Source organism: Peromyscus californicus, unplaced genomic scaffold, assembly GCF_007827085.1.
Source record: "Peromyscus californicus insignis strain IS unplaced genomic scaffold, ASM782708v3 Scaffold_4__1_contigs__length_199733344, whole genome shotgun sequence".
Taxonomy (NCBI): domain Eukaryota; kingdom Metazoa; phylum Chordata; class Mammalia; order Rodentia; family Cricetidae; genus Peromyscus; species Peromyscus californicus.
This window is the reverse complement of record NW_026294562.1, coordinates 57,278,910-57,292,003: the sequence shown is the minus strand read 5'-3', so window position 1 is coordinate 57,292,003 and position 13,094 is coordinate 57,278,910. Positions and strand designations below refer to the sequence as shown.

General features: G+C 49.6%; 1 protein-coding gene across 1 annotated transcript in view; it reads right to left on the bottom strand.

The window, feature by feature from the left end:
* The window catches only part of Lrp5 (LDL receptor related protein 5), a 112,500-nt gene that overhangs the window by 14,260 nt on the left and 85,146 nt on the right, over window positions 1-13,094 (bottom strand). Inside the window, exons 14-17 of the mRNA XM_052762512.1 lie at window positions 9,117-9,325; window positions 7,907-8,097; window positions 6,230-6,439; window positions 2,315-2,440 (exon numbers count right to left, since the gene is read on the bottom strand). Coding sequence (XP_052618472.1) covers window positions 2,315-2,440; window positions 6,230-6,439; window positions 7,907-8,097; window positions 9,117-9,325 — 736 coding nt within the window. The remainder of the gene's footprint in view (window positions 1-2,314; window positions 2,441-6,229; window positions 6,440-7,906; window positions 8,098-9,116; window positions 9,326-13,094) is intronic.

Here is a 13,094-nt window from a genome sequence, read left to right as displayed (position 1 = left end):
AGGGCAGGCCACACAGAGGCAGCGACGGGGCTGTGCCGCTGAAACACTGCAGCACTTTAGGCCCTGCGCCGCCTGGCTCTTGCCTTGAAACAGGGCTCACATTTAAGAACCTCAGCAAGCCCTTCATCCTGGGACCAGACGAGTGGCCGTAGAAAACTGCAGAGTGTCTGTGTAGAAGACACACATCTCTCAGGCTGTGAGAAGGACCCCCAAGCTGAGTGTAAAGGCACATGCCTGTAATCATAGCACTTGGGAGATGGAAAAGGATCTGGACTTCAAGGTTAACTTTGTCTACATCAAAAAGTTCAAGGCTAGTTTGGACTGTGGGAAACACTGTCTCAAAAATCAAACCAACCAACTAACCAACCAACCAAACAAACAAAAAACCAAAAGAAGAGACTTGAAGTCTCACAGTGGGGTAGTGACAGAGGGAGGGGCACAAGCTCCCAAGTGGAGAGTCAGGCCTGGGTGCATTGCCCCTCCCTAGGCAGGGAGGCTCAGGCATCTATGGGAGCCATACTGCAACATCTTCAGATCACAAATCTGTGTAAGTCACCAGAAGTGAAAGAGAGTGGACAGACACAAAATGTCTCTCTGCTCTTGGCCAAAATCTAGGGTTTGATGTGTCACGCAGTATAAGAGAAGTCAAGCCATTCCTTGAGCTCCTGGGGTCACAGCCAGTCTGTCAGGAGCAAGACTAGCCGTTAAAAGAACAAGTGTCCATGTGCTCAGCCAAAGTCCAAAGTGGAGAAGGGGAGATCATGGGCAAGGATGAAGCTGAACCCTCCCAGGAGCTCAGAGAGGAAAATCAAGGCAGAAGGCAGCCCAGGCCACCTGGGATGCCCAGGTCACCCTGGGGGCAGGCTTCATCACGGCACACTGAAGACTATCACTTTTTTATTACAGCCATTCCCCACAAGTGCTCTGTTACTTAAAGGAAACTAGCCTGCCAGGTAGATGCTTTCAGTCTCGTAGAGGGGAACATAGAGCTCACAGAAGGCAAGTGTCCATCTGAAAGTCACTCATCTTAGAGGTCAGAACCAGTCCTTGCATTGGTTCTAGATGACACACCACCATCACAACCATGCAGCCCCGGGGGAAAGGAATATTGGGGTGGGGGTAGGGGGAGAAAGGTCAGAAGCACAAATCTGTTACCACAGGGACTAGAGAGATGTTAAAAGCAGTTCAAAGCTCTGACTTCTCTTGCAGAAGACCAGGGTTCAGCTCCTAGCACCCATCTGGAAGCTCGCAACTGCTTGTAACACCAGTTCCAAGGGATATATGCTCTTCTGGCTCGCATGGACACCGTAGGCATGTGGTGCATAGACATAAATGCAAGTGAACATTTATGCACATAAAACCGAAATAAATCTTATTTAAAATCTAAGATCCAACAACCCTGTCGGTAACTGACAGTGGACTAGGTGGTCAGGAAGGATAAAGATGACTGATTAGTACTATCAGTCAACTGGATCTAATAAATCTTTCTAGATTATTCCACCTGACAACAACAGAATCCCCATTCTTCTCAAGGGCACATAAAACACTCACCAAGACAGAGTCCAGAACACATAGCAGCCATAAAGCACTTCGTTATATTTAAAGAACAGAAATCCCACAAGGGAAGCTCTCAGACCACAGTGAGATTAAAGGACACATCAGAGCAGAGATAGCTGGGACATTCCTAACCATCTAGAGACCAAACAAATCCTTCCAGACAAGAATACTTACCACTGAGCCAACCTGCACCTCACAACACACTTCTAAACAACACACGACTGAAGAAGATGTCTCTTGGGGTTTTTTAAATATTTGAACTACCGGGATGGGGATCAGTACATGTCACACAATCCTAAGGACCTGAGTTCAATCCCAGCACCCAGTGTGAAAAGCCAGGTGTGGTGGCACGTGCTCATAATTCCAGTGCTGGGGATGCAGAAAGAGGAGGTTCCCTGGGGCCACTGGACAGATAGCCTAGCCTAAGTGTCAAGTCCAGTTCCCAGTGAGAGACCTTGTCTAAAAAACAAGGTGGATGCTGAGGAATAACAGCCTAGATTAAGCCCTGGCCTCCACAGCACATGTGCACACAGAGACATACACTCATCGAGAGATCTGAAAACTAAGGTACAACTTATTAAAATCTGTGAGATGCAGGAAGAGCGCACCCGCAAGTGTTAAAAGGGGGAGGGGTGGCTGTAAGTAATGACTGCTTTGGAGGAAAGATGTCACAGGGACTGTCATCTTAAAGCATGCAGGGCAGTGAGGTGACTCCCTACTCAAAAGTCCCAACAGAAGGCATCAAGGTCTCACTTACCACCACAGGTCAGCAGGTTCTGCAGGAGCACGAGGTGGACTGGGCATGAGCACCGTGGCGTTCCGTCACCCTTAGCGATGCAGATGTGGGAGCAGCCACCATTGTCTCGGGCACACGGATGGGCTGCTGTAGGGACAAAGCAGGATAGCGTAAGGTCAGGCTCTCCCTTCCTTCTCAGGGCTCACTGTGTCCAGAAGGGAAGGCCAGACTCCTACAGAAGACCATCTCACTTGATCCCTTCAGCAGCCCAGTTGATCAATACTAATATGGAAACTGATATAAAAACAAGTGAAGAGATGGCTTAGTGGTTAAGAGCACTGGCTGCTCTTCCAGAGGACCAGGGTTCAATTCCCAGCACCCACATGGCAGCTCACTACTATCTATAACTCCAGTTCAAAGAGACTCAGCACCCTCACACAGATATACATGAAGGCAAAACACCAATGCACATAAAAACAAAGTTTTTTTTTTAAATAAATGGAGTCTGGCAGCACTGCTGTACTGTGAACACACAGCTGTCATGTTGCCACATCCATAAAGGAGAACTTACCCGAGAACTCCCTGCCCTTGTTACTGTTAGGGTCTGAGAAAAGTCCCCAAGAAAGACCAACAGTCACGTATGCAATTTAGCAAGAGCGTTTATTTCCAGCAGGATGGGGTGGCAAATAGCGAAGGGGTCGCAAAAAAAAGCATAGTTAGGGGAATTCCAGAGAGGAGGGATTAATCTGGTGCTGATTGGTGGAGGGAAGATTAGTCTGGGAGTTGATTGGTGGGAGGCTGTAGTGGTTAGGGTCCCATTGGTGGTGGTGGTGGGGTCTACTGTCTATGGGCTTGTTGATGAGAGGGTAAGGAAAGCTATCTTTAGTTAGCAGAAGTCTGGGGGACATCTGCTGAACCAGCAGAAGGGGCTTGGGGATGCTTGCTGAGCCAGCAGAAGGGGCCTGGGAGCACCTGCTGGGCTGGCAGGAGGCTGGGGGGCACGTGTTGATTGGTTGCCCCTAATTTGTGGTTTTCCTGAGAATTGTTTGCTCAGCTCCAGCCCATTCCAGTGAACTAAGGCCTGGTCCATGCCAGGGCAGCTAGGGGAGCCTGTTAGGGCCCTGGCCTGGCCATCCAGTCCTTTCAGTTACCTGGTACACCTCACGTTAAGTCTCCACACGGACATTCCAGTCCTTACCCTGGCTCACTAAAGGCTACCTGGTTCTTCTGTCCCCTCAGCTATAAAGAGACAGGGATAGTGCCTGGCTTTCTGTGGACCTTATCAGGCAAGAGCTGTCACCATTCAAACTATTCCACGGTCATTCTGAAGGCCTGTGACATCTAGGAGCCTGTGACTTTGCAAGAAGCCAGGAGAACAGAGATATCCTGTTAGCTTTGTTTACCGAGACAGGGTTTCACTATGTAGCTCTGGCTAGCCTGGAACTCATTATCTAAACTAGGCTGACCTCAAATTTGCTACAATTCTCCTGCCTTGGCCTCCTGAGTGCTGGGATTGTAGGTGTGCACCAACGTGCCTGGCTAGAATGCAGATGTTCTACCCTGTATCTGCAGATACACAGACTGAGCAGAAACAATTTGTCCAGAGAGCTCACTTCCCCAGGATCCCAGTGACCCAGAGGACAGAAAACCTGCTGCTATCCAACCCAGGTGGCTAATTCCCTGCTTCAGAGCTCAACCCAGCTTTGAGCAGATTGCCTAACCTCCCCGCTCATTCCCCAAAGCACTTGTATTCCATATGTTACTCTACAGATTTTGGTTATGGATTCCCAACCTCTAGGGTTGAGCAAGAGAAACTACAGATGACCAAGTCAAGGGCTCTGGCCTCAACCAACCCAAGCTGCATGAGACGGGCAACTGAGCATGGTCAATAGACCACCCTCCTCCTCACACAGTACAATTACCGTGAGGCAGCTCAAGAGACATGTTGATATGACAAGCATGCATCCAAGCTAACTATGAATGTCACCCAACACAAAATCAGAAACTTACTTAAAACATCATGACAGGGCCAGAGAGGTGGCGGCTCAGAAGGTGAGGGAACCAACCGGCTGTTCAAGCTGGGCCACCTGAGTTCAGCCCCTGGAACCCACTGTGCTGGTTAGTTTTTTCTCAATTTGACAAAAACTAGAGTCATGTGAAGAGGGAAGGGACCTCAAATGAAGAACTGCCTCTAACAGATTGGCCTGTGGGCATGTCTCTGAGGCATTTTTTTGATTACTGAATGCAGGAAAGCCCGTCCTGGGCAGTATGCCTGGGCAAGTGATCCTGAATGGTATAAGAAAGCAAGTCATGGGAGCAAGTCACTAAGCAGTGTGCCTCCGTGTCATCTGCTCAGTTCCTGCCTTGAGTTCCTGCCCTGGCTTCTTCAGTGATGGACTGGGACCTGTCACCCAAACAGTTGCTTTTGGTCATGCTGTTTATCACAGCAACAGGAAAAGTATCTAGGATGCCCACATAAGGGATGAAAGAAAGCCACAACTCCACAGAGTTGTTCTCTGACCTGCACATGCTCCATGGCATGCATGCTCCCAGACACACACACACCATACATACATATAAATAAAAAAGAAATTTAAGGGTATTTTTTGAGGGGGGAACCGTGTGATTTTCAAGCTTGAATTTTGTAGATGACAACATTTTATCACATTGTCAAAAGTTGAACACACATGAACAAGGGATGCAGGAGATTCCACCATAGTCCCAGCCAAGGGGAAAGCTGAATCCTGGAAGCAGAATTCGCAGGTAGCAGGAGTGATTCCAATGGAGGGACAGGGGAGGACAGGGGGCTGAGAATGGTTCCAGGTGCAGACCTGCTTAGCACCAAGGGCCTGGAGTGAGGGGCCTGGACCGTGTGGAGGATACGTAGCATGGGGGTGGGGGGCAGCCCCAGTTCTGAACCCTGAGAAAGCAGAGTGTGCTCCTGGGGCAAGAGGGGAAATCGGGATTTGAGCAGCTGATAAGAAGGGCTGCCATGTTTGGACAAGCACACCAAACAGGCTTTGTGCCAGCCTGTGGAACAGCCAGGAGGCTCCTTTCTCTTTGTCTTTAATTGGAACCCAGGGACTTGCACTTCCTAGGAGAGGGACACTGAGGCATTCAGAGTGGACCTAGCTGGAGATGTAGCTCAAGGGGAGAATACTTGTGCAGCATGCATGAGAGACCTGAATTCAATCCCAAGGACTAAAAAAATAAAACAGCTGGAGCCTAATGGGGAGTCTTTGGAATACTGAGAGTATGTCTTCAAAGGAGGTAGTGGGAACCCATCTCTCCCTCTGTTTGGGTTCTGTGAAGCATGTAGCCTTGCTTCATCAATTATACAATCATTGCGATAATGTACCCTGCCTCATCAGACCCAAGAGCAAACAGCTGTGCACGCATGTTCTCTCTCTCTCTCTCTCTCTCTCTCTCTCTCTCTCTCTCTCTCTCTCTCTCTCACACACACACACACACACACACACACACACACACACACACGGATATCCAGCACCTGAGGTTGAGGCCAGAGAACTGTCAAGAATTCCAGGCTAACCTGGGTTACCTAGAAAGGATGTATCTTAAAAGTAAACAGATAGATGACAGACACGGACAAATGACAGAGATGGACAGATGGATAGGTTGGGATTGGTAGGTAGGTAGGTAGACAGTCAGACAGTTAGTCAGACAGACAGAATTAAAAAACAAAAACAAGAACAAAACAGGCTTGGGGACTACTGTACAGCAGCAAACAAAAATGACGGCAGAGAGGAGCCCCCTGGACACATACTGGCCTTCAGTGCCGAGCCCATGACCTCCTTGGGCCCATGGCTTTTGCACCAGCAGCGCATCTAACTTCAGGAGGACTGATTCAGGAGTCCGTAAGCAATGTCACCCTCCCCCCAAGGGACCCCACCACAAATTCTGTCCCCTCTCACATACAGAACTCCTCCAGGCTGACTTCCTCCACGGCATGGATGCCTGTCAGGTGGGTGACACGGCCCTGAACCCTAGTCCGCTTATCCCCCGTGGTCTTCTCCACACGTTCAATCATCTGCTGCTGGCGATCGATCCAGTAGAGGTGTCTGCCCAGCACTGTCAGACCCACTGGCTGCACGATATTGGCATCTTCCAGGGTCAGGCGGTTGGCCCCTATGGGAAGCACAAAGGCTCCATGAGTGGGAGAAAGTGAAGAGCCAGACGACTGGGCTCAGAATAGATTTAAAGAGAGGGCCACGAGGGAGTCTGGGGTACTTCTGTACTCTCCAAAGCTGGGAGCTGGAGCAGATACCATGGAATCAGCCTGCTCCCATAAGGGCTAGCCTAGGATTCAGGATTATACCATATGGTCACTGGCTTCTATAAGCATGGTGCTTCCTTGGGTTGTGGTGTGTGTGTGTGTGTGTGTGTGTGTGTGTGTGTGTGTAATATTTATATGGAAGAGGTATGTGTATACATGTGTGTGCATGCATGTGAAGACCAGAAGTCTCAATCATTTCTCTATCTCATTTATTTCTTTAAGGTTTGTTTTTAATTATTTATTTGCTTATTTATTTTTTGAGACAGGGTCTCTCTATACAGCCGTTGCTATACTGGAACTCTTCATATAGACCAGGCTGGCCTCCAACTCTGTCTCCCAAGTGCTAGGATTAAAGGTGTGCATCACTACACCAGCTTTCTAAAAGTATTTTTAAATATTTATTTTTATTTTATGCATATTGGGCCTTTGCCTGCATGTATGTCTATGCGTTAGAAGCCTACAGTGTCCACGGAGGCCAGAAGAGGGCACTGGATCTCCTGAAAGTGGAGTTACAGATGGTTGTGAGTTGTCATGTTGGGATTGAGAACTAAACTCAGGTCCTATGCAAGAAGAGCCAGTGCTCTTAACCACTAAGCCATCTCTGCAGCCTCCTTATTTTTTATTACATTTATTTGTGTGTATGTATGTGGTGGGAGAGGTACACGCCACAGCACACCTGCAGAGGTCAGAGGACAACTTGTAGGAGGAGTCAGTTCTCACCTTCTCCATGTGGATCCTGGGGATCAAAACACCTGTCATCAGGCTTGGTGGCAAGGGCCTTTACCCACTGAGTCATCTGGCTGCCTCTCCACCTTATTTTTTGAGAAAAGATCTCTTACTGAAACTGGAGGTCACTGATTTGGCTAGACTAGCTGGCCAGAGAGCCCAGTGGATCCTGTGTCTGCCTTCCCAACACCGGGATCCCAGGCATGTGCCACAGTCCCTGGATGTGCTGGGTTCTGGGGATTAGAGTTCAGATCCTTATGCTGCACAACAAGCTCTTTAGCAACTGAGCCACCTCCCCAGTGACACAGCTTTTATTACATGAAAAGGTGCAAGGATCCAGCACACACACACACACCCAAGTACCGAATTCTGCTTGTCCATAGTCCAGGACTCAAATCCAGGCCCCCGTGGTGTTAGGAATATGCATGAACATACAGAGCTGCAGCATAATGCCAGGTTCACAGCAGGCCCAGGACAAGGTGGTGGCTGCTACCCCTACTGGTGGCAAGGAAAGCTCTTTAGGGTCATGGGAGCGTCACACCTACAGGTTGGTAACAGAGGACTCAATGACTGGAAATATCCAGAATGCATACCCGACAGGTCACAGCTTTCGATGCGCTTTAGGTCTGCATCTACCCAGAAGAGCTTTCCCAGAGCGTTGTCCACCACGAGGGCCACAGGACGGATGAGGCCCGTGGTGAAGAGGACCTCACGTTCTGTGCCATCCAGAGAGGCCCGCTCAATCTTGGCTGCATGGTCCTGCATGTTGGTGAAGTACATGTACCTATGGAAGTAGTGGGTAAAGAGCAGGTACGGGAAGAACTCACTGCCCCCTCATCCAGTACCAGCCCAGCCCAACCCTACTGCTATCCAATCAGCAGCCCCTGTCTCTCACAGTTGGTCCTAGAGGCTGATGAGCCACATCTCATGGGGGGTGCAGGGGGGAATAGTATCCCTCAAATTCATGCTACCCTGGAACTCAGGATGTGAGCTTCTTTGAAATATGAGGATTGAGATGAAACCCTTATGTGTGAGGGTGGGCCCCAAATCCAGTTGAGAGGCTGCTGAAGAGAAATAGAGACAGCCATAGAGCACAGAAAGGCAGTGTGATCAGAGGGGAAGCCTGGGATGATGGGACAAGTCAAGGAATGTCTGCAGCCACCAGAGCTGAGACTGTCCCCCATCACATCAGAGGAAGGGAGTCCTGCCAATACCTGGGCTGTGGACCTCTGAGTTCTGAGACAGTAAGTGGATAAGCATTGTAGCCACAGGACATTTGTCTATACCCCTGCCCAACTGCCAAGGAGCATATCTACACCGAAGCCCATCTCCTCAGAGAGTGCTCTCTCAGCTCCTGAACAGCTGTCCTCCAGGAACTAGGGTTCCACTTGGAGGCTGAAATACTGACACCACTGTCCTCCTCAGGGTCACAGAAAAGGACACTAAGACTCTGAGAGTCTGCATCATGTGCCCACAGCCATGGGGCAGTGAAGTGCAGGAGTCAGGATTTGAACTCTGGCATCCCTGCCCTGCTTTCCATGTCATAGATAACACCTGCTTTACATGTCAGCCCTGCAGGAGTTAAAGGCCATCATGCTACTGCCTGAGGCTTTGCAAGCTCAGCTTTTTCTTGAGCTTCACGGGCATCTGTCATTATGCAGCTGGGATCCTGTGTATAATGCTGAAAACTTTGCCTAGCCCCCAATAGGCCAGCACCACAGGTCCTTAGGGGCCAGCGAGTGACTACATGCCTGAGCAGGATGCAGCCCTCACCCCAGTGCCTGCCCACCCTGGGGCACCTACCCTCGCTCAGCATTGACAGCGATGGCCCTTGGCTTGTCACGGTCCCCTCGAAGCACCACTCCCATGGCATCCCCATCCAGCCGGTGGACATTGATGGTGTTGGTGGCCTCACAGGTCCAGAACAGTGTCCGGCTGTAGATGTCAATGCTGAGGTCGTGTGGCTGTCTGTCTGGGCTCAAACTCTGGCTGGGAGAGGTCAGCATGGAGAGCTGTGAGAGGGAAGCAGAAGCAGCTTGCACCACACTGTCGTGCACAGTGAGCCCGGGGGGAGAGCAGAAGTCCCAAGTTCAGCCTCAAAGTCAAGATTCCAACAAGTCTGGGGCATTTCTTCCAGACTTGGCTCTTTAAAAACAAACATCTGTTTGATTTTGTGCATGTATGTGTGTGCATGCACATTTCACAGCACACATGTGGAGCTCAGAGGACAATTTGTGAGAATTGGTTCTTTCCTTCTACCATGCGGGTCCTAGGATTTGAACTCAGGTCATCCATCAGGCATGATTTCAAGCACTTTTATCCACTGAGACATCCTGGTGGTCCTCAACTTAGACTTTTTTTTTTTTTTTTTTTTTTTTGGTTTTTCGAGACAGGGTTTCTCTGTGTAGCTTTGCGCCTTTTCCTGGAACTCACTTGGTAGTCCAGGCTGGCCTCGAACTCACAGAGATCCGCCTGGCTCTGCCTCCCGAGTGCTGGGATTAAAGGCGTGCGCCACCACCGCCCGGCCTCAACTTAGACTTTAATGGTATGCCCACTTAAGAATGCACAGAACAGCTGGGCAGTGATGGCGCACACCTTTAATCCCAGCAATCAGGAGGTAGAAACAGGCGAATCTCAGTGAGTTTGAGGCCAGTCTAATCCACAGAGTGAGCTCCAGGACAGCCAGGGGTACCTGTCTCAAAGAATGCATAGAACAACCAGGAAGAGGTCCAGCAGGACTTGGGACTCCAGGCCCCAAGAAGGAGTCCACCAGAGGACACTGGCAGGCTGTCAACCAGATAGACACAGGACCCGAAGCCCAGCATCTATCCCTTCATTCCCACTGTTTAAGACTCAGGTTCGTGGCTTTGTAAGCTCAAACCTTGTTCGTTTGATTCAGTAGCCAGAATAGTAGGAATGGAATCCAGAGAACTACCTCTTTTCTCACCAGACCCTATGGAGGAGGAGGGACCCAGGCTGTCGAGTCAGGCAAGGGGCAAAGGGCAGGGGCTGGGGTTGGTGGGGTGGGGAGGGTGAAGCAGGGCAAGGGCACGTAGCAAGTGATGGGTAGGCAGAAATGCAGGTAAGGGTACCTGGGGCACCCAAGGGGACAGGGCAGAGAGAAACAGAGGAAGGATGTGGCCCTGTAGGAAGGTGTCTGGGGAAGGCAGGAGGAGCGGGACATGTGGTTCTGAGAATCAGAGGGACTTTCAGGCGATTTGTACCGTGGACCGCTCTTTCTTTCAGGGAAGCCACAGTCATCAGTTAGCACTCAAGAAGACTGTCAGAGAGATGACAGCCTGGAGTCACTAACCCAGCCTGGGTTTAAAGTGACAGCCACTTATTTTCACCACCAACAGAGATTAGGGGTGATGTGGGGGGAGGGAGGCTGTAACTGTGACTTGATAAACTGACAAGCCAGTGAGGATTTTTGTGATGGGCCTTGTGATAGTTCATCTCATCTGTCAACCTGATTACATCTAGAATTTACCTGGGAGATCACCTGGCCTCAGGGCAAACTGGAGGGAGGTTATCCTGATTGGGTTAATCTAGGTGGGAAAGCCCACGATGGGTGGCACCATTCCCTGCCTAGGATCCTGGGCTGTGAGGCAGTACTGTGTTCCCCAAAATGTTGTGCACCCTAATAAACTTATCTGGGGACAGAGACAGAACAGCCACAATATTAAACATAGAGGATAGGCAGTGGTAGCACACACCTTTAATCCTAGCATTCCAGAGGCAGAAATCCATGTGTTCGAGGATAGAGCCAAGCATGGTGACTCACACCTTTAATCCCAGAAAGCAAACCTTTAATCCCAAGGAGTGAAGCAGAAAGCAGAAAGATATATAAGGCGTGAGGACCAGAAACTCTAAGCATTTGGCCTGGTTAAGCATTTGGCTGGTTAAGCTTTTAGGTTTTGAGCAGCACAGTTCAGCTGAGACCCATTCTGGATGAGGATTCAGAGGCCTCTAGTCTGAGGAAACAAGACCAACTGAGGATCCGGCGAGGTGAGGTTAGCTGTGGCTTGTTTTGGTTCTCTGATCTTCCAGTTCACCCCAATACCTGGCTCACGTTTGATTTTATTAATAAGAACTTTTAAGATTCATGTTACAGGGCTGTATAAGAACAGACTCTCCCAAGTTGCTCTGTGGCCCCACCCCATGCATGGTGTAGCACACACTACCTAACTCAATTTAAAAAAAAAATGAAGCCGGGCGGTGGTGGCGCACGCCTTTAATCCCAGCACTTGGGAGGCAGAGGCAGGTGGATCTTTGTGAGTTCGAGGCCAGCCTGGTCTACAGAGCGAGATCCAGGAAAGGCGCAAAGTTACACAGAGAAACCTTGTCTCGAAAAACCAAAAAAAATAAAAAAATTTTAAAAAATGTAAAAAATAACTTAAAAAAGGAAAGAAAGGCACAGTATCCACCGCTCTCTGCTGCTGCTGCTGCTGCTGCTGCTGCTGCTGCTGCTGCCTTGTTGTTTTGAGACAGTATCTCACAAAGTAGTCCTGGCTAGTCTGAACAGCTCACAGAGGTCCGTCCAGCCGCCTCTGCTTCCCAAGCGCTGGGACCTGGCACTCTGTTTCTGGACCATGGATACAATGTGACCAACACCCCACCCACCACCTTGGCTTCTGCTTCCTCAGCTGGAGCTCCAACAGACTGTACTTTGAACTGTGAGACAATCCTTTCTTCTATAAGTTATTTTCATGGAGGTGTTTTATCACAGCAACAGAAAAGTAACTAAAACGGACATCCGGCTCAAAGGGATCCTACCAGTCTCCAGTCACCGCCTGGCACAAACAACAAAAACCAAAACCTACATTTTCTAGAGCTTCCAGAGAAGATCTGTAAACCAGACCATGGAGTAAGCTCTCCCCTCAGCTGTCACGAAGCATCAGGTGTCATACTACATTGGTAAAGGGGCCGCTGGGGTCTATGACTTTTGTAAAAGGCATCTTGGGAAAGTCCCCTGAGGCAGGCTCAGTTGCTCCAGTACATGTATCCTTCCTGAACTGGTCAGGCGCAGCCGGAAGGCTCAGCCCTGTTAGATTTGAAAACTATAGGCTGACTGGATGTGGTGGTGCACGCCTTTTATCCCAGGACTTAGAGGCAGAGGCAGGGAGCGTGAGATCCAGGCTAGTCTGGTATACACAGCAAGTTCCAGGACATCCAGGGCTACAGAGAGATACCCTGTCTCCAAGAAAGGGGAGGGGGGAGGGGAGGAAGGAAGAGAGAGAGGGAGGGAGGGGGAGAGAAGGGGAGAGGAGAAGAGAGAGAGAGGAAAAATGGCTGGCAAATGGTTCCGTGGGTAAAGATGATTGCTACTAAGCAAGTCTGATACCCAGGATTCATAAGTTGAAGGAGAGAGCTGACTTCTATAAGTTCCTCTGACCTCCACATTCCTGCTCACACACATACACATAACTAACTAAATAAATAAACATAATCAATTTTTAAGGAAAATTTCAGGATTAGCATTTGATAATACACACTTTCACTTAAGGGAAACACAAAGAGAATGAAGAAGCTGGTGGAGTCGCACACAAACGTAGCCCCAGTACCCAGGAGACGGGAACGGGAAGATGAGGAGCCATCCTTGGCTACATACTGAGTTTGAGGCCAGCCTGGGATACAGAAAAAAAACCTGTCTTTTAAAAAAACAGATAAGGGTAGAAGGTGGGTCCAGGGCTAAAGAGCTGGCGGCACACGCATGAGGACTGGAGTCAGGAGCCTCGGAAAGTCACACAAGTGCAGGGTGAGCACGACAGGCCCAGGAGG